The sequence below is a fragment of the Bacillus rossius genome (assembly GCF_032445375.1).
Source record: "Bacillus rossius redtenbacheri isolate Brsri chromosome 9 unlocalized genomic scaffold, Brsri_v3 Brsri_v3_scf9_1, whole genome shotgun sequence".
NCBI lineage: Eukaryota > Metazoa > Arthropoda > Insecta > Phasmatodea > Bacillidae > Bacillus > Bacillus rossius.
Window position 1 is genome coordinate 20,872,967 of NW_026962012.1, and position 22,551 is coordinate 20,895,517.

At 39.7% G+C, this 22,551-nt stretch overlaps 2 protein-coding genes across 8 annotated transcripts in view; both read left to right on the plus strand.

Annotated features, from left to right (window-relative positions):
• LOC134542659 (germinal-center associated nuclear protein) overlaps positions 1-22,551 on the plus strand; it is a 147,017-nt gene that overhangs the window by 118,634 nt on the left and 5,832 nt on the right. For all 7 annotated transcript variants that reach the window (XM_063387079.1, XM_063387077.1, XM_063387078.1 and 4 more), the window contains one exon: positions 7,005-7,188. In XM_063387079.1, the coding sequence (XP_063243149.1) occupies positions 7,005-7,188 (184 nt within the window). The remainder of the gene's footprint in view (positions 1-7,004; positions 7,189-22,551) is intronic.
• Positions 11,344-17,000, plus strand: LOC134542596 (uncharacterized). Its single transcript, XM_063386975.1, has 2 exons — positions 11,344-12,059; positions 12,146-17,000. Exon 2 carries the CDS (start codon positions 12,759-12,761, stop codon positions 14,694-14,696), a length of 1,938 nt encoding a protein of 645 aa, XP_063243045.1. The 5' UTR covers positions 11,344-12,059; positions 12,146-12,758; the 3' UTR covers positions 14,697-17,000.

Sequence of the window (22,551 nt, forward strand, 5' to 3'; positions counted from 1 at the left end):
TTTTTTCAGTTTCTTGGAATGTCGTAATTTTGTTAAAGAAAACCTGGAAAAATTCAGTTTTAGACCTGGAAAACCTGGAAAAATCAGGGAATTTAATTTACTAGATCTGGTAGACACCCTGTTTAAAGAATAGACATTATTGGTAGAAACTTTAAGACAACTGATATCAAGCACCCCATGCTTCTTTTTTTTCTTCATTAAAATTAATTGTTTTGTTTATAACTTGATTCTCATTGTTAGGTTATTAAAAAATTTTGTTACACAGAGTTGTAGTTAATTCTGTTGCTGTTAAAAAAATTACTTTAAAGATTATTTTTTACATACAACAATTAAAGCAGGTTTTTTTTTTTTTTTAAATATAATTTTATTATGTTGTTGCTAACCATGGGTCTGCCATCTTTTTCCCATATTTTCGTTCATTGACTTCCATTCCATTTTCACGAGAAACTCCTACCAAATGCTGTATACTGCTAGTTAATATGTTAACACATAAAGAAACTGCCACTAGGACTATAGTACTCTGTACTTCATATGGCACTTCACCCTTACATTCAACAGCAAAACCAGCTTGTTCTAGTAGAGATTGGAATGAATGAGGATGCTATCGACAGACGACATCACCATCCTGTGACTTGATGTAATCTTTTGGACATACGCCATTGCTAAGCACTTTTTCTGTAGAAGAAAACTAAAAAATACCCAAAAGACAAAAAAACACAAACTAAGCAAACAATTGCTGTTGTCAACAGGATATAAACACCACATAATATTCCATAACAGGAATATGGTCAACAAACAAAGAAAAACAAAGAAAAAATGGACTAAGAGTACGAAAAAAAAACCCACAAATGATGACAGCACAAAAATATTGAACCCAAAAAAATTCAGCACAACAGTTGAAACGAGACAAAAACACGACAAAACGAAAAGACAAAACAAACACAATAGTTATCCCAAACAGAAGAGAAAGAAAAAACCCCCCACAAATGATGACAGCACAAAAATATTGAACCCAAAAAAATTCAGCACAACAGTTGAAATGAGACAAAAAGACGACAAAACGAAAAGACGAAACAAACAAAATAGTTTTTCCAAAACAGAAACAAGCGACGTTTCGGTAACTGCTATCTGCTCCCGTCCTCAGGCAGAGACGCACATGGTACGGAAACACAGGTGCGACTGAGAAGGGGCTGCCGCCGTTTCCTCATATGCTCGGCCGGGAGCGTGTGACAGCGATACCGGGAACTATTACGTTCCCATAACTCGCTATGTGGTCGCCAATATAAATAGTGCAACCCCGTCACTTTGATCGAATCATTGGAAACGTCGGCGGGGCGCGATGTGTGCGATTTTAAGATTAAAGGTGGCTCACGGTCCAGAAGAAGTAAAATAGCTGTCGCATGTTGCTTGGCTCTATTTTTAATAGTGTAGGTGTCAGGCGGGGGGAGGTCACCCTTTCCCCTCAGTTAGTTGGCTAACTGATGCATGAGAGTGTCGTGATGTCTGTATTTAGAGGCGTGTGGAGTGTGCGCAAAAATGGCCTAATTAATTTCGTTGTGTGAGTGTAGTGTATAGCTCCAAGGCCGCACATACCCGGCTGACCAAGCAGGCATATCATCGTGTAAGTTTACCGATGTGTAGGAGAAATTACATAGATTAGTAAACACCTGGCCGCCTTAAGGACCGAACTATTGCGTTCCAGTATAGTTCGGTCAAAGTTAGGCTAAACCAGTATTGCTGTAGTTAGCCCCCAGGCTGTTGTCGTCTAAACCTGAAAAATAGAGAGTGAAATTAGTAAATGAATGTCATCCTATTCTATTATTGTTCGAGCAGAGAGATGCCCTCGTCCAGTGGGTTTTTTTTTTTTTTTTTTTTTTTTGCAATTCAAAAACCCATGCCTTCCGAAACGCGGCCGGCACTGGAGGTGAAGCCTGCCAGGCGGGTCTCGCCCTTCAGGCATAGGGAGTCAGCCCTAACACACAGGCAGTGAACCTCTACGTGGGTCAAAACCTACACCTGCATGCTTCGGACCATTTCGAATTAGCAAGAAAATGAAAAGTTACATTAATGAATTAATTAATAATGGCTGGGGAAAACAACTAGCAAGGACTAGTGGAGGAGGTGGGGGAAGGAAAGATTTGGTAATTAAAGGAATTTGGGCCTGCGGTTGAGTTGTCGCTGGTTTATAATTAGAGCCCCGCTGGGTCAAAGGTAGTGTTGACGCAATAAAATAGAGCCCCGCTGGGCCAAAAGTAGTGTTGACGCAATATTTACGAGTCCTGGGCATGTCAATCATTGGCTAGTCCAATGTTGATTATTTGCACCGCAGGACGTAGACAGGCACATCGGGGCCAGAGAGAAACGTCTGCTATGTTTGCTAAGTTGCCCTGCGTACATGGGATGTGTGGATTCTAGTATAACCTGGCTTAGGCAAGTCGCGGTTTTTTAAACTGTCGCTGTGCAGCTGGGTCGTAGTCCGGAAGTGAATTCATATAAGTATTGGCATGTTCAGGGAGCTGGCCATAAAAAGACCTGTTTTGCCGTTTTATATATTCCTCTACATACTCTACTTTGAGTAGCTGGTGTACTTCTAGTGTGCTGGTGTACCAGCCGCAATCTGCAATGGCTCTAAGAAATTTATTTTGAGTGACCTGTACTTTATCGATATGGCATTTTGCTGCATAGCCCCAGATTTCGCAAGCATATAATAATTGAGGGCGAACTATTTGTAGATACAGCCGTAATTTTTTCTTTCTAGGAAATTGGGGGGCCTTAAACATTGAGTATAGGCTGCGCAAAGTGCCTCGCGCAAACTGTGTCACCTTAGTGGTGTGAACTTTCCAGGTGAGCCTGGTATCTAGAGTTAAACCTAAATATCTAGCCGATTTAACAAATGGTATGGCTTGATTAAAAATTTTTAATTCGCGGTCGGGGGCGGTGTATTTTTTAGTTAAAATTAAAGTTGTGGACTTGGCTCCATATATTTTAATGCGCCAGCGAGTGTACCATTGTTCGAGTGAGGTAAGCTGCCTCTGAACTTTGGTTAAAGCAAACTTCAAATTCGGGGATTGATATATTATTGCAGTGTCGTCTGCATATAATTGCACGTGGGCATGTTCCCGCGGGATGTCGGCTGTGTAAACATTATAGAAAAAGGGTGAGAGTGGGGACCCCTGCGGCACACCTGCTGTCAGCTCCCGAGTGGATGATTTCGCCCCCTCTATTGATACAAAAAATTTTCGACGCCATAAATAGTGGGCCACCAGATGAATAAATAGGTCGCCTGTTTTGTGGTAGTGACACATTTTTTCCCGGTTTCGGAATGGTGATAACTTTAGCTAGTTTCCATGACGATGGGTAGGATTTAAGAATAAAAATAGCATTTATTATTTTAAGAAAGTATTGTATAGCCTGAAATGATAATTTCTTTAAAGTATCAAAATTTATTCCGTCAGGTCCGCCTGCTTTATTTTTTGGTCGCGAGTGAATAGCTTCTAAGAGCTCTTTAATTGTTACGAGTTCCGGTTCGGCTTGTGGAACGATTTGTAAATAGTTATTAACAGCTACTGTCGTGGTCCTAGTAAACTGAGGCTCGTTTATGTCCTCGTTTGGTGAAAATTGTTTTTCAAAAATGTCTGCTATAGCATTTGCTTTATCTATCGCGTCATATTTAATGCCCGCGTTTGTAACAATGGCAGGTGTGGAGATAAATTTATTTTTCCCTCATAAATTGCGTTTGAGCCGCCACATTTGCCGAGGTTGAGTTGCGCACTCTGTTATTAAGTTTCCGTATTTTTCTATTTTTAAATCTTTAAGTTTTCGCGAGACTTGAGCTTTAAGGCGATTGTATTCAGTCCTAGCTTGCGGTGTTCTCGTTCGTTGAAAAGTGTTGCGCGCCTGCCGTTTTAAAACAATTAGCATGTCTACATCTGGGTAATTTATTCGCGTAAATTCTCTTTTATTCACTATTTTCGTGTGTTTTTTGCGCACGTCTGTAATTGTGTCGGTGAAAAGTTTTACGTGAGTTTCGAGCTCATCTGCTGTGTCTATCGCTGGAGTTTCTGTAAAAGTTAATTCCAGGTCTTCGCGAAATTTGTCCCAGTCGGGAATACCAAAAGTGCGGCTAAATATCGCTGCGCAAAATTGAGCATTAAAAGTTAATTGAATTAGTACCGGAAAATGGTCTGAGTCAAGCTCATCTAATTTTTCTGAAATAACCTGCGCACCTGGTATGTTTGTAAGAGCTATATCTAATATGTCAGGCATGCCACCATTCGTTGGATAGCAAGTTGGCGAGCCTGGAGCAAAAATTTCGTAACTATTTGCTACCGAATGATCTAATAATTTTCTGTTTGCTGGGTTAGTATTTTTGCATCCCCAGTCTTCGTTTTTGCTGTTTAAATCGCCTGCGATGAAAAAGTGTTGCTGTGGATTAATTAATTTATTTAAATCCCTAGAAAGTAGTGGCTTATCTGGGAGTTTATATACTGCCGACATGCAGACATGCGCATTTTTATTACGAATATTTATGCTGGTGGCCTCTAGGTGCTCTAAGCCAGTTATTTCTATCGGATGGTGATGAATCCCGTGCTTAATTAATATGGCTGTGCCGCCCCCACGAGTGGCGCGGTCAGTGCGGTAAGTGGTGTAACCACAAATATTAAATTGATGGTGCGGTGATAGGTGAGTCTCAGTAATGAATGCCACATCAATCCCATATATTACAAGGCACTGTTCCAACTCGTAAGACCGAAGGCGGAGACCACATGCATTAAAGTTTAGGAGTTGTAGTGTTTTCCCCATATTTACTGCCATTTACTGGAGCACTGTCGCGAGTGCTTCCAATAGAATGGTTTGGCGGTATTTAATGCTCTCGGTGGAGCGGATGCGCGCGTAATACGGTTCGAGTGCCTTCACTAAATTCCAATAATCGCACATGCGTAAGATCGCTGCGAGTTCCGCGAGGCTAGTGATATTATTTGTTGGCTGTGCTTCTGGCGCGGTTTCTGCTCTATGTTGACTTTTTTCGACGTGAGCCTGCACAATTTGCTCCGCCGTGTGCCGCGGTGCGCTTACGCCTGACGTAGCTGCCGCGTATGACGTGGAAGCTACTGCCTGTGATTGAGTTATGCCCGGTTGGCTGGCCTGCTCGCTGGGCCGTGCGTTTCGCGGACTGCGCTCTGTTGTTGTTGTTGTTGTTGTTGTTGTTGTTGTTGTACGGTGCACGTGTTCCCTGGTGGGCGCGGGGGGAGGGGGGAAACTTTCCCGCGTCGGTGCGGCCGGCTGTGCTCGCGAGGCTGTGCGCGCAGCTTTCTGTGCTGCCTGTTCCGCGGCGGCCTGTCTCCGCGACTCTACGATCTTCAAAAACGCGGGGCACTGTCGCCAGGCCGCGGTGTGGCCTGTTTCCCTGCAGTTCGAGCACACCTTTGGTGCCTCCTCTGGGACGGGACATTCGCTGCGGGGATGCAAACCCGCGCACCTAATGCATTTCGGAACCTCCGCGCAGTTCTTTGTGGTATGTCCGAAGGAACTACACCTCTTACAAAGCGGGACGTCCTCCGCGCGGGTCGTGTACCGCTCGATCTTTATTCCACTTGTATAGTACAAGTGTTTTACGGCGTAGATGTCGTGCGCGCTTGGTGCCACGCACACCACGAATGACGGAGTTGGTTCAAAAATTTCTTGCCCTGAGTTGCGGTCTGTGAGCCGCCGACTAAGCTGTTTGATGAAGTTTACCTTGAAACCTAGTGCGGTGAGCTCCTCGGAGATCGCGTCTACTGGCGTGTATTTACTAAGATTTTTAATTACAACCTTCTCGCCTCGCTCGCTGGGCTGGGAGAAGGTGTGGTAGGGCACATTGTTGGCCTTGAACCACGCGGTCGCCTTGTCTTGATCGGATTTACCGTCGAACGTGATGCGTATTTCTTGTCGTTTCGTCAGCGTCATCCGGTTTTTGACGCCGAGTCGCGCGAATGAAGGGCCCAAGCTGCCGATTGCCTGGCTGTTGCGTACGACAAAGGGGACGCGTTTGTAGCGCGGAGCCTCGTCAGTTGGTGTCCGTTGTTGCGGTGTCGGTACCGCTTGTGACGCATCGCTATTACGCCTGCGTTGTCTACGCTCAACAGTGGTGAAGCCACTGTTGTCGTCCTCGGTTGTGGTGGGCTGGAGCCCTGACGGTTTTTTAGACTGAACAGAGTGTTCAGTCTCTGAGTCGCTGCCCTCATGCGTGCGCTTCGTCGCGGTGCCGACCTCCATCTCCTCGTCGCTACTACTCATCGCAAGTAGGTGCCCCGCCTTGAAAAAAGCAGGGCACATAACAGGCGTATCGTCCGACCTAACTAGCGTGGTATTCCTATCTGTTCGCAGCGTCCTAACTAGCTATCGAACCTAGCACCTTACGCACTGGCCACTGACCTGAGCTTCCTTTGTAGGAACGCCAGGCTAGGCAAAGAGAGAGGCTGACCCTTCTCCGACCAGCACGCGGTAAAGAATGAGGAGGGGCTGGAAAAATGAGGGTATTTATCAAAGAAAGGACTACATCTTGCTCAGCCAATGGCAGACAAGCTGTCTCCCCATTGGATGTGCACCATGGAGTTAAAGCGGATTGGTTATGGTAGGTTGAGTATTGGCTATTGTTTTGTGCTGCAGGGATGTTTCTCTCTTAATCAAAGGGATCCACATATTTTTTTAATTCAATGCTCTAATTTCAAGTGGGGAATAATTGTAACATTGTTTTGTTGTATTGTGATAGATGGACATTTGACTATATTTCAGTAATTTTTTAGGAGGATTAAATTATGAAAAAAAATTTTTAGGTTAATTTTTTCATGATTTTTATAAATATTAAGAAAATTGGACCAGATTTATTTTTACTTAGCCAATAATTAGTGTTATGGTCAGGAATTTATCCTCAGTTTATCTTCAGTCTGCTACCTTTCAGACTCAGTTTGATGATAAATACAAATTTTGGGTCACGTGCTTTACCATTTCTGTTGTGATGGCAGATTATCGTGTCGAAGAAGCTGGAGTCCATGCAGATGTTGGTCGCGCCGGAGGACGAACTGCAGGTAGCCATCAGCAAGAAGAACCTTGCCGCCTTCCTCGACACTTTCTGGTGGTTCACTCCCCAAGAAATGGAGGTCGTCATAGAAACTCCATTCATAAACGGCAACCATCGGCAGAGAAAGGGTAAGATACTAAAAGTACTTTGTTGCAACATGTAACAAATATCAGTTTTATAGTTCATGTACTTACTGTATTAATAAAACTAACTAGTTATCATGTAAGTAAACTGCATTAGTCTAAAAATAATGTACGTGTCTGGGAATAGAAGGGTGCAATAAGGTTGAAGCAGGTTGATGCAGCCCAGATAAAAACAATCCAACACCAAAACAGTTTATAATTCCAGTATATGTAAGAGCACTTCAGCAGATGAGGAAAAAAAATTAATTTTGAGATTGATTGATTACTACACTCAAATTTAGGATGAATTTTTACTTTAGTAAAGGATTTCACAAATGTTTTTAAAACAATTACTTTCTGCCCAAAATATTCTACCTACATTATCATGACACATTTTCATATATTTCATTATAAAATAATGATTGTCTAATAATGTTTGTCCAGCAGACAATCAGTATCGAAAAAATAGATTAAAATAGTTTTTGATTGTTTGATCATCAAAGAAAACACCCGCTCCTACTACATACCTAACTACGGTACAACTGATGATCTATTTTCCTCAGGACACTATACAAGCTATACAAGGGCACACCTTTGTTTCACTCTAGGCCTGCAAGCCGACATCTGAAGTCAGATAGAAATTAAAACTAAAAGTTCCAAAAAGGTTCCATCACGGGTTGCCTCACACTTCATTACAATACTGCCAAGGAGTAGGCCCTATCAGTTAAACATCAAGTGAAATACTTAAACAAGAATGGTTTGTGTTTATATCATAAATCCATTTGCTATTAATAATCTGTATCTTTTTTATTAGTATTAACTGAAGTAAAGAATAAAACAATTGCATTAATTGGAAGCACTATCAACTATCTATAATTTTACCCTGATCACAATCATTAGTGCAATTAAAAATAAATAGTTAATAATTAATAAAAGTTTGTTCAAATATATTTTTTTTGGGCTAGCAGTGTTGGTTACTGGGTGTATGTAATTTATAACAATTTGTTGTTGTGCAGGAAAACATTTTATAGTCAGTTCTGCATGCTATGTGTATGTTTGTAGAAATCACTTTTAATAATAATTTTTTATTGAGTGCATGCTTCTTCTTGCCGGACAGCCAGCCTGCACAGGGACAAGGAAACGGGGAGATGCAGCGATCTGTCGTCCGGTATCTTAGCTGAAGCTCAGGAACTGGCTCTCCTTGCATTTTCCGATCGTACCCGAAGCCAGTAAGCGACCGACTGCGGAACCAAAAAGTTGCTTTCCTTCCCTCGTATAAACAATGAATAGGGGTGTGCAAATACTCGAAATTGCAAATATTCGTGCAAATCAAATATTTGATTTGAATCACATTCGAAACCAAATTAGGTATTTGAAAATTTCAAATATTCGAAAGTTTTTGAATGTATTAAAATATTACTTTTGTTTGACAAAACGTGTGATACAATAATATGTCGAACCTCGTGAAATCATTTTCCCGAGAGACTTAATGAAAGAAAAAAAAACTGTAAGTGGACCTTTACATACATCAAATTTTAGGTTAGGTAAGTGGGCATACTGAGAACAGTTAAAACCAATGTAGCGTGAAAATTATTATAAATGCTTACGATTTTACTGCAAACTTTATGTGATGTGTAGCATAATTAATTTAATATATCCGGTTCTCCTTAGCACAATTTTTGGGCGAGCCATGTGCCATATAAAAGTGTAAAACTATTTAAAACAATGCCAGTGCATCAGCTTTCAATAATAACCTTTAAGAACTAATGCACACATACTCTTTGGTCACCATTCTATTAATTTTACTAATACAAATCTAGAGAATTTTTTTTAACGATAGAAAAGTAAACAGAGCGGCCATCATGGCTACAGCAAAAAAGAAAACATGCCCGTTTGTGGATATGGTCAGCAGAGCAGCCCATGGCCAGAGAATTGTGTTGCTAGAATTGCTCCAGCGCAATCGCTTTTTAAACTACCGAAAATGTTACATAAATAATTAGATAAAATTAAAAAGACACGATAAACAAAATTCATTAAAAATTATTTTGCCTTGACACATTTGATTCCAAAAGACTCTGAGAATGGAATGGAATTGTTGACCATGCTTACGAGCAGTTGTAGTAAACAACTCTTCGATATATTGATTGGTAATCGCTTGACTATTGCGGAAAATAAAACTGATACATTGAAGATCTGTTTACTTTCATGAACTTTTTTTGCCGTTTTTAATTTTCAGAAGAAGAAGTAAAGTTCAGAACGATGTTTTTCTGCTTCTGGGAACATTGTCACTTCCAAGAGGCAATGCCTGGATCCAGAACATGTAAAGGAATTGGTCTTTTTGCACTGCAATTTACGTAATGTTGATAACAAGGTGTAGGCTTGGCTTTTAATGAAAACATTTCTATATCACTGATTGTGTTTTATTACTAAACCATTAGAAGAGACATAACAATTTACATGTTACTTGAGTAATAAAAATGTATATAAAGCTAAAGAACATTACTCTTTTAAACAACAATTTATAATATTAAAAATTTTGACTATAATTATTCAGATTTATACTTAGAACTTAATTAGAAAATATTCGCAAATATTTGCAATTATTTGATTCACATTTGATTTGCATTGAAAAAGTCAATTTCGCACAGCCCTAACAATGAACATGCATTTATTTAGAATCAAACTGTGTCTGAAGAATGGCATGATGTACGCCAGTGCGCCAAGTGAACTGTCGCCCCTGGTGGTGGACGTACGTCTAGCCACGCCAGACTCCACACGTGCAATATGCTTCCTCATACCAAGTTGAAAGGCAGGAATTGAAAAATACTGATACGGGGTAAAATTTTACAGCTCTCACGAATGGCTTACTGTCTGAACAAAAATTGAAAACCAATTTTTTTGGCCATGTTTAACGTTTACTTTGTGATGGAAACATGGATTAAGTAGGAGTTGTTAATACATATAAGAAAAGAGAGGGGAAGGGTAGGGCAGAAGCAAGGAAATGGAGAATCAGGTGGATGATTGTGTGAGGGAGGGGGGGGGGGGGGGAATTAGGCCTGTGCGAAGCTTCGCAAATTCGAATCGATTCGAATCATAACTTAATATTCGCTTCAATTCGAATACATTTTAAATATTCGCATGTTTAGTATAATTCGCAGCCGAACCACTACGTATCGACTAATAGCGTGCGCGAGTCGACAATCGATCCTTACTTTGTAACAATCGATATTGCTTCTTGACACAATCGTTTCTTTGTTCCTTTGAACGGTAAATAACAGAACACTTGCTCGCACTTGCTTTTGTTTTTGAGAACGTGGGAGAGGTCTGCGCTTGTTAAGTTTTTAAAAACCACGAAAAGATACTGGTAATTAGCGGACCGGAGATAATGTCTGATTTAAACTCAGAAAATACGCCCAAAAGAAGAAAGAGGGAAGTATGGCATTATTTCACAAAAGGGAACGACGACGTTGCGTAGTGCAACTCCTGTAATGTGAAACTAAAAACGCTACGAGGTAAATTACTTTGCGATGCTAAATTTGTTTGAAATAAAAATTGTGCTACTTGTCCAAACCGAAAGTTTATTAATTCAAACTTGACGGAAACATACATTTTTAATTACTGTAACCTAAATGTCCCGTTTTAGTTACTCTAACCTATTGGTTCAATGTCTGGAGAAATTGAAACGGAGAAATTGAAACGCGTGTACATAGGATATAATTCGCCGAGGTGGACTGGAGTTACAAACCAATGCCTTTATACAATTATTTCAAAAGGAGAAATAATGTATGGGAAATTTATTGACTTACAATTTGAATGGATTTAGAGGTTAGGAAAAGGGACGTGTAGGCCTGTATTTGAATAAAACAAGCTGAGACTGTATGGGGAAGCTGGGTGAAGGTTTGAGACTCGATGGACTATCCAGACTAGGCTGTTAATGGTAAAAAGCATTTTTAAATCAATATTGGAATAACATTACAACATTCTTTGTTTTAATTTCAATTTGAGTATTATTTTATATGCTTAGTGAAAATAGCAGCGAATTATACAAGTCCATATTTATTATTAACGTCTTAAAGTTTAACTATCTACCATGTTATCTACCATATTAACAAAATATATAGAAAATAATTTCTCTATATCTTTGGCTCCAGGGAGTAAGAGTATAAGTCAAAATATTGAATTTTTTTTTTTTCGGATATTAGTATTTTTTAAGTAGCCGACTATGTGTGTCTAAGAGTATAAGTCTCTACTGTACTTTGTTTCCAGTGTAATAACGATTTGAACCTAACAGTCCAAGAGAAATAAAGTTCATTATGTTGGGTGTAAGAGTACAAGTCAACTTATACTGTTACACCCAAGTCAAAATTATGTTGGGTGTAAGAGTACAAGTCAACTTATACTGTTACACCCAAGTCAAAATTATGTTGGTACTGTTGCTTGTTTACTGACTTATACTATTGGGAACAACTTCTCCCAGCTGTTGGTTGTGGTTAGAATTTAACTTATAAAGTTATAACAATAGTAGAAGATTCTGCGTTATTTTTCACTATTCCTCTGATTTTTACATTATAATGTATAGTGTGTAGGAGAAATAATGTATAGCAGAGGAAAAAAACTTGTTGAACTTGTAAAAACGAAAATAGCTAAAGAGAATACCTCCAGTTTAAATGCAGGTAAGTGCTAATTAAATTTAGTGTGGTACTCCATTTATGTCTGTAACTGCAGTAAAATCTTTTGCATTATTACTTTTGTCTTTTATTTTATTTCAGATGTGATTGAAAATGTGAAAGACATACCTGTTGTAACAAACGACCGAATTGAGGTTAGGGACGATATAGATGAGAAAGGAACTGTGAATATCGCGGAATACTGGTCAGGTAAGGACAAAAGTTATGTTGCTTTTATAGTGCAGTTATTCTCATGTTATGATAGTGCCCATATTTTATTTGTTTATTTATTGCAGAAAGAAAAACAAACGAGGACGATCATGTCTTTGTTCAAGATACTAGGAACACAATTTCGAATGGTATGGATGAAGAAATTTCTAATGTGACTGAAGAACAACTCGTTAATGTTGATGGCACACAGCTACCAAACACCTCATCATACAATTGGGAACTTGATGAAGTTTTATTTGAAGTTGTTGTTGAGGACACAGGCCTTGCAAGTAAGTTACATAGTATGAGTTGGCATGTAAGCGTAGATGTAAAACTATTATTATATTGTAGTCTTTGGCTTTATTGTGTGGTTATACTTACGTCATTATTTTTATGTGTAGGTAATAATGAAGATGGAAGTTTGACAGTGCTCCAACCAATGGTTATTGAAGACATTGCAGATGCAAATAACAGAAATAAAGAAAATGAACCACATTATGAACAGAGTGAATTTTCCTATGATGTTGTTGATGAGGACAGAGGCCTTGAAAATACGCGGAACACATGGGCAGGTAAGAGAGTTGATACAAAACTAATCATTCTTTTAAAAGTCATTGGCATTATTGTGTGCTTGTAGCTAAAATAATTGTTTTACTTATAGGTAATAATGGAGATGGAAGTTTGACAGTGCTCCATCCAATGGTTACTGAAGACATTGCAGAAGTAAATATTGATAATGGAGAAATTGATCCAGATTATGAACCGATAGAAGAGAAAAGCTCAAGTGAAGATGATGTTTCCGTTAATGTTCCTCGCCAGAGGAAGGCTGGTCTCGGAGAAAAAGAAGACAATACACAAACAATTGAAGCTGAAGTGAAAAAATGTAGGTTTTCAAGAGCAAGAAAAAGAGAAAAGTGTGTAAACCGTAACAGAGGGGTGTCATACACAACTTTAAGCGGTAAAGTTGTCAAAGCTAGAGTAATGAAACCTCTTAGAGACTGTCGAGCAGAATGTAGAAAGAGACTTCCTGAAGACATAAGAGAAAGTATTTTTAAAGAATATTGGTCTCTTGGTAGTAGAGACAGGAGAGTAGCATATGTTGCCAGCCTTGTTGATACTATGGAAACCAAAACATCAAGAAAAAGAGCTTACAATCCTGATAAAGAGAAATTTAGAATGGTTACACATACGTTTCATTTTAAGATAAATGGGAAAAGAGAAAAAGTTTGTAGGGGATGTTTTATGAACACATTAGATGAGACACAAATGTTTGTAACTCTTGCAATCACCAACAGAAGTACCTCTACATCTGGTATCACACAGCAGGACAACAGGGGAAAAACATCACCTGGTAATGCAATTTCTGATGAACGACTGGATGAGGTTCGAAGGCATATACAATCATTCCCTTCTTACGAATCTCATTACACGCGAAGAACAAACAACAAGAAGTATCTTCCTTCTTTTCTGGATTTGAATACTATGTTCTCATTTTACAAAGAATCAACTTCTAATCCTGTGGGGCGTACTGTATATACTAGGGAGTTTAAGTCCTTGGGACTAGCCTTTAAAGCACCAAAAGTAGACACTTGTCATAGGTGTGACACATTACAAATGAAAGTGAAGCTAGCGAGTGGTGCAGAAGAAGAAGATATAAAACAGGAAATATCTGTGCATCATGCAGAAGCTGATAAAGCATACCTACAGAAAGATCTCGACAAGAAAACTGCTAAAGATGATCCTAGCAAAAGGTGTTTTACGTTCGACTTACAACAATGTTTGCCCACACCTTTTGTTCAGTCGTCTGTGTCTTTTTACAAAAGACAGCTCTGGACGTATAATTTAACTATGCACGAAACTAGTAAACCATCTGTTCGTTGTTATATGTGGCATGAAGGCGAAGGTGCTCGTGGAGCAAATCAAGTTGCCACATGTGTATTGAGAGAGCTTTCTGAGTTACCTGAAGATGTAACGCACATTATTTTATATTCAGATACATGTGGCGGCCAGAACCGTAACTCGCATGTAGCAGCAATGTTTCTGTATTTGATGCAACAGAAATGTAATCTTCAGTTGGTGGACCATAAATTTATGGTGAGTGGGCATAGTCATATGGAATGTGACACAGACCATGCACTTATAGAAAAGCAGAAGAAAAAACTGCGCTTCACTGTGTCACACCCCCATGACTGGTACCAGCTTGTCAGAACTGTTGGAAGGAAAAACAAATTTGAAGTTGTAGAACTTAATCATCAGGACTTCCTCAATTTTGCTGAGCTGTACAAAACTAGTCTCTTTCTTAGAAAGAAGGATAGTTCAGGAGAACCCTTCAAGTGGACTGAGATGAGATGGCTCAGATACACTCAAGAACGACGAGTGATTCAATTTAAGAACACACTTGATGAAGACGCACCTTTCAGAGAAATTTGTTTAAAACGACGGAACCGCAGTCCAGATGAGCTGTTACATCCAAAGAAATGTTATAACTCCACACTTGCCATTTCCAAAGAGAAAAAGAAGGATCTCTTGGAGCTGTTGCCATTGATAGACACAGTTTTTCACAGCTTTTATTTAAACTTGAAAACTACTGTGGATGCAAGAGATGTACTTCCTGATATAGAGGAATTCAATGAATGAATATTTTTGCACTTTCCGGAGCTTTACCTTCCAAAGGTTTTTGTAATAAGTATACGAATGTTGTCAATTAATCATTTTCTTAGCAAAAAGTGTCATCTAATTTAAGAAAACCTGCAATATTCTCACCAGTATAAGTCATGTAATTAATGGTCTTAAGAGTACATGTCTTTAAACCTGCAGTGTTCTCACCAGTATAAGTCATGTAAATGATGGGCCCTAACAGTACATGTCATTTATTTAATCTTTAGCAATAAAGAAAGAAATATTGTTGTTGTAAAATGCTAATAAATCATTTACTAAGCATATGTAGCCATTTGGTTTATTTAAAATAATGGAAATTTGATATTGTCACTAATTTAAAATCTTTAAACCTCTCTCCTGAAAAATAGAAGTTTTTGACTTATACTATTACTCCCTGGAGCAATAGATATATTATTTATTTTTTAATACACACACCACACATATAAGTACCTTTATGTTGTGGTTCGGTTCCAGGTACAACCACTACATTGCAAAATCACTTGCAGGCTAAACATGCAGCATTATACCATCGCATGATACAAGATAAGAAAGAGACCTCAAAATTAAAACCAAATCCCGAACAAGCTACTAAAACAAGCTTGCAGCAGCCGACCATTTCACAAGTATTAATGAAATCCACAAAAATGCCACCAAGTGACCCCAGAGCTCAGTCCATTACGAAACAAATTACAAAAATGTTGGCAACAGAGTTGTTGCCATATGATTTCGTAGAAGGTCAAGGTTTCAAAGAACTGATGGCCAACCGGCACGTAGCACCAACTTACCAAGTACCTTCTCGGACCACATTTTCCGAACACTATGTCCCGGCCCTCTACGAAGAAACTAAACAGACACTTCAGTCAATGCTTGTTGCAGACCTTCCATCACTGTCAGCCATATCATTAACATCAGATGGCTGGACTTCTCGTTCCAATGACAGTTACATCAGTCTGACGTGCCACTACCTCAGGCCCGATTTTTCCCTGGTTTCATTTGCCATGAGCAATATTGTAGTTCAGGAATCTCACACAAGTGTCAACATTGCTACAACAATTAAATCAGTTTTATGTGACTGGGGTATTTCTGTTGAAAATGCCACTATACCCATTTTTTGCATCACTGACAATGCTGCAAACTATAAATAAGCATGTTCTTCACTATTTCATGAAAATGCCCGAAATTGTTTTGCCCATTCGCTTCAATTAGCCATTGAAGATGCAAAGAAAGAATGTGCAGGTACACAAACACTCCTTTCCAAAGCAAGAGCTATTGTTGGTCATTACCGACGCAGTAGTTCTGCAAGGAAACGACTGCACAAACTTCAAGAACAGATGAACATACAAAAACTGGAGGTTATCCAAAATGTGGACACACGTTGGAATTCTGAGTTTGCTATGCTGAAGTGGCTGATTCAGATAAGACCTGCTATGGTGGCCGAACATGCAGATTCAAACAGTACAGAAATACTCTCTGTGTCAGAGTGGAAGCAAGCAGAAGGTATTGTTGAGATTTTAAAACCACTTGCAGAGGCCACTGATGAAATGAGTGGGGAAAAATATGCTACATCATCAATGGTAATCCCAATTTTGCACTGCTTGTTGGCTAACCTTGAGCTGCATATTCGCCAGAAGAAAGATGGAGTAACATTTGCAAGAGCGTTAATAAAATTTTTGAAATCCAGATTCCAAAATTTTATTATGGAGTCAGTGAATCACATTTCAATGTTAATAGATCCAAGGTTCAAGGGTGTGTTAATTTCTGACACAGAAGCACAGGCTACACTGATTTCTGCACTCAGACTATTGCCAAAAGAAAATAAGTTACCTCAAGATGTACCTACATCCTCTCAGAGTCCAGCATCAAGTTGTGGTGTGTCCTAGATTCTATTCCTAATCAAGTCGACATAGTTGAATCGGAGGAAGTGAGAAGATACCTCAAAGAACCACGTCTTAACAGAGGAGATGATTCCCTTCACTGGTGGAAAATTGAAGGCAGAAACAAATATCCTCACCTAGCACAGATTGCTGTTAAATACCTGGGTATTCCTGCAACTCAGGTATCGTCAGAGAGACTTTTTTCTTCTGCAGGAAATGTGGTCAGCAGCCGTAGGGAAAGTCTCTTGCCCGAACATGTGGAACAGTTAGTATTTTTACATGCTAATTTGAAGCATAAGAAAACTGTGTAATGTCCTTTAAAAATATGTATACTCGTGTGTATTTTGGCAATGTAAAACTAGTATTAGCAGAGTAATGTATGGCTATAATTTTGAATATGTAATGTATTTTTTTTTTAATTGTTAAATTGCAACTGGAAGGCTACAAGTTAATTTATTATTGTTCCATTTGAGTGTTATTTATTTATGCTACTTAAATTTTATTCCTAATATACAAAAAGTAATGAGGTTAGGTACATGTGTTTCACTATAAATAATTGCAGTGAGAAATTATTATGTTGAAATTTTCAGTTGTATTGTTTAGTTTGGAAGTGAAAAAAAAATTTAGAGGATTATGTTGGCTTCTTATATTATTCTTATACTCAATGTTTCTTAAGAATCTGTAATTTCTATTCAGTAATTTTTATAAGCAAAAGCAATACAGGATTACCTTTACTTTCAGTAGCAATATGTTGTGCTGTTACTATTTTCATAATGCACAGAAAGTTATGACTTATTTTAATGATATTATTATTTATAAAATCTTATTATTTTGATTGTTATTATTATTATTATGAAATTTTATTATTTAATTTGTATATTGTTCGCCCGCAAAAGTTATTTAAATATATTTTATTAATTATGTATATCTACGAGAGCTATGCTCTATGACCTGAAATGGACTTATATGGACAGCCAATTGAGTATACCCCTCTAAGGACTAATGAACTTAACGAATAAACGATGATTTTATTCGGGGTATTACTTAAAGAAATTTTCATTGTTGGAAATTTTCGTTTTAAATTTACTGCATTTTTGTGTTTTCAATTGTATTAATAAGTGTTATTTACGGTATTTATATTGTAAATTACGCTAACCGATTTTGGTTTCGGCCAATGAGAGGCCGTGTTTTAGATGTGAGGCGTCTAGAACGTATTAATTAAGAGGTTGGTTGTATGAAGGCGTCTGATGCCGACGCAAAGGCGCGAGGCCTATTTTAAATTTGAAATATAGCTAGCTAGATTATGCCATCCGACACTCAGGATGAGCTTAAACGACGTATAAATAAATAATGTGTAAGATTATAAGGGCATATTCTGACGGATATGTTATTAGGAGTGAAAATCTGTAAGTAAAGATCTTGTATTTTGTATCGCCCATAGACATACCCAGCTGTATGTAATTTCGTCGTAAATAACTCCGATTTGACTACAAACTGATTAGTTTTCACGTAAAAGGTGTCAATTATCCTGAACTACGTCATGAATTATTAGTTCCAAGATTTAAATTATTATTTTATTTTGTGATACCCAGAGGTGAAATGGGAGTACAAGTTTCGTGTCTCTACCATATAAACTGAGTTAAGCCAAGGCAAATACGAACCCAAATATAAACATAAACAGTAATCATACTAATTATTAATTGTGCTATGATTGCAAACATTTTCTGGTATGTAAGAATGCGTCCGTAAAAACATCATTTGATTTATTTTCTGAACATACACTAACGAACTTTTGTGAACGATTCATGTGTGCTACGTATTTTCCTGATGTTTTAATTTACATAAGCGCATATCCACGAGTCATGTTCAGTATCGTTAGGATTGTTTTTCTGTGATTTTTTTTTATCTAATTATATTAATATTGATTTTTATCTCTACACATATGTTAGTTGTCCCTGATGAATAGCAATTTTTATTATTAATAAAAACCTGAATTCTATCCCTATGTGTTGATATATGTTACCTAGCTACCTGTGTCCAAGAGTGTGTGTTTTATGATAAATAACATTTTTTTTGCATGTTTCTAAGGGTCAGAGTACAAGAGCATAACAGTACCATTGACACATATATATATGTCTATATATATATTTTGAAAAATAGTGACAGCCAGTGTATATCGTCCCGACAACACACACACAACAAAAGGGTCTATATATAAATAAACGAGTACTATTAATGGTACTGGCACCAGCAGTAAGAACACACCGAAGAAGTTTAGCAGCAGTATAGTATAGAAAGTGGCGCCCAACGTGGGGCCCGAGTGTGTTGACACTGAGTTGTCACACCTTATTTCAAGTTGTCATTTGATCCTGCATAGTGTATCTAATCTAGTATAATAACATGGCACACAACCACCCCACATACTCGCTCAGGAGTAGGCATGACAGTATGTGTGAAGACGGCGATAACACAGGGAATTCAGGAAGTGACACGGCGACATCATCAGCAGGGGGTTCACCAGGGAACACTTGTGTGGAGGGACCTAGTGATCACTCTACCACCGTGGCTGAGAGGTTAGGGCGGCCCATGTCACCAGCAACAGGGGAGCAGGAGGAAAGGGAGGCCACTGTCCCTAACATCATACCATTGCCAGATAATACTTCTACATCACCTGTGACACTGGAAGCACTCATGCAATTATTACGGCAGAGTAATACTCAACTAAATGCAAAATTAGAACAGAACAATACTCAAATGGGGAGGCTTACGACTGAGTTGGGAGCGCTGAGGGATCAGACCAACTCAGGATTAAAGAGCCTGGAACACAGCATTGAGGTTAGGCTGGCCCAGCAACACGAACAGGTCCAGCAGATATCTGAGCAGGTATCACAGAACAGTAGTCGTGTGGACAGTCTGGAGACTCATGTAACATCCATACGAAACATGATCTCAAATGAACACCAGGGACAAGCTAGTGCTAGGGAGGAGGTGCGAGGACATCTCCAGCATCTCGAACATAGACTGGAGGACATGGAGGTGGCTACTGCCACACTACGAGATAGAATCGAGCACCTTAGTGTACACCCCAGTCCCAGGAGTGAGTCAGCTGACCGCCAAGCTCATGTACCGTCACACACAGCCCCTGTGTCAACTGTACCGACTGCCCCAGTAGACAGGCAACCGTACCCCAGTGAGATGTACACAATTCCACTGCTACCCATCCACAATCATCCTACCGTTCAAATGGATCTGCCCAGAGAAACCCCTGTATTGAGCCCATCCAACATTGATGCGGCCACGCTCATGCACCATCCAGCTAAGCATTGGGCAGAAGCTATGCCCACGTTTGCTGGCAGAGCTACAGAGAACCCCATCCGTTTTCTGAAAAGATTTGAGGAATACACCTCAACCTTTCATTTGAGAGATACAGAGATACTGAAGTGTCTCAACAGCGCCCTGAAAGGACCGGCATTTTACTGGTGGGAGATGCTGAGTGCATCAACGCATAGTTACGCCCAGTTCCAGTCCCTGTTCCACAACCAGTATTGGAACATCCGAATACAGAGTCACCTCCGTGCACAGCTTCACACGGAGAAGTATGACCCAAGGAAGTGCGCGTCCTTGGAAGCGCATCTATCAGCAATGTTTGAGAAGACACGCTACTTGGATCAGCCCATGACGGATGATGAATTCATCGCGGCCATCCTCACGCAGCTCCCACTCAAGTATCAGAAGCAGTTATCAGGCCTGCCGTACCGTGATGTGACAGAGTTCCGCGAGCGCCTTCTCAATTATGATAAACTTGAGAAAATGGACAGAGCACCCAATACCAAGGAGGAGAGTGAGAGGGTACCACAGCCCCACCGACAACAGCCCGTCCACAACTACTGGCAGAATCGCGAGGGAAAACCCAAGGAGCTCAGACAGGCAGCGGTGAACACAATGAACTGGCAGCCAAGAGGAGGAGGACCTAGCCGGAACGATCAATACCAGACAGGCTACAGGAAGACCCCCTATTACAAGAGAAAGACGTGGTGGTCCAACTCCAGGAATTACCACAGCAATGTTGAAGCAAACCACCGCCGGAGGCAGGGGGACTACCGAGACAGCAAGCGAAGATCATTCTCGCCAGAGTCACGGCCACCCAGGGAGTCAGCAGACCGCCGCCGGAGAGCATCGTCAGAAGACGAGCTGGAGTACTGCAAGAAGTACCGCCGTACCGACGAGCCCCGCTACAACGGCAAACTTGAGGACTACCGCCCGCCATACCACTATGCCCCCAGGACTCACGAGACGAGTGGCGGCCATGCCCAGAACAGCCACCTCTCGTACAACCGGAACACACAGATGACAACATTCCCACCACCATTTGCTGCACCGTCTACATCTCAGCAGTCGACGTACTACAACCAGGGACCAGCAAATCAGTTGGCAGCAGAATGCAAAGCTGCTGTGTCTGAAGCAGCAGGGAACCGACAGTGGAATCGTCAAGAAGGAGCCAGATCACCAGCTCCAGGTGGACGTGCCAACACTGGCACGTTAAACTATTAAGGATAGATCGGCGGCGATCAACCCTGAATTTATTCCCCATTGTGACAAGGAGCCCGAAAGGACAAGACTACCCACAGGAGAAGAAGTGGAAGCATTCGTAAGGATGAAGCTCACAGCAGAAGCTGATGTACGAAGAAGAAGGAAACCAGCATCCAAATTGTCTAAATTTAATCTCGGCGACCTTGTGCTCAAGAAAACATCTCCTGTCAGCAAGGCATGGGAGAATGTCACCAGGAAATTATTTTTGCTTTTCGACGGACCATATGTCATAACTGACATAGTTCAAGAGAACTGTTATGCTCTGGAAGACCCATCTACAGGCCGACCAGTAGGCCGGTATAATATTTCGCAGTTGAGAGCCTACAAGAAACCTGTGTCCCAGTGAACAAGTTCGGCACAAGCTAGTGAAACACCTGTATAGTACGAGTATAGGTACTATAACAGCTGAGCGCAATCGGAATGTCTAGGTCAGAGCCAGGACCTGACCAGTATAAATGTGAAAGGTATTAAATGGTTACTGTGTAATTTGATACGCCATGTGAGGCGTATTGCAACCACTGACAGGTACCTAATGTGTAGCGGAAGTGTGATACCCGCTTGGTACATTATCGTCGCGTCGATGCGGAAGTGCAATTCCCGCTTATTATTGCCTGTAGTGAGGTGAAGTGAAATGCCACCCACACAGATGTAATGAATCTTCGAATTTAATAGTGTATTATGTGTATAATATTGTTTGTCAGTTGGTCTGCATTATTCTTCGTGTGAGTATAAGTTCACTAACAGTAATATCTGAATCTATGTAATGAGATGCGCCTATCTGTAAGTACTATCATACTAACTAGCAAAAAGAAATGTCAAGCTTATGTGTTGTCGACTAACTTGTGTGAGAGAAGTATGGCCTAGCTGTGTAAACATGGGTGAGCACTGTTCTACAAATCATCTAAGAAGCACATGAACACTTTGCAACTACTAGCATAACAATAATAATAATAAGGTTACCTTGAATTACTGATGTGGTTACTCCATTTTTTCCGAAGCACAACACACCACTGAATTTATTAAGAATCGCCGAGATTTATCATTTTCTGTTATTAAACACTGCTGCAGAAGAAGATAAAAAAAAAATATTCTTTTTTTTTTGCAAATGTAATACTTTTGTTTTACACGAATTCTATGATTGAAGTAGGGCTTTGCAAACGATCTCATAGGGTTGCATTCTGCCCTGAATGCAGAGTAGAAAAGTATGCATTCCTTTCGCATACAAATCCACTCAGTATTAGAAAGCTATTTCTTTAAATTAATTTGATTGGTTATTTTAAATAATGATATTTATGAAATGATAACAAGATATATACGAGCGACTTTGTGTTATTTATTGTGAAAAAAAAAAACTATACAAAAGACTTGTA

Excerpts from the sequence above, each read along its gene's own strand:
- LOC134542596 (XM_063386975.1), top strand. The coding sequence starts at position 12,759 with ATGGTTACTGAAGACATTGCAGAAGTAAATATTGATAATGGAGAAATT.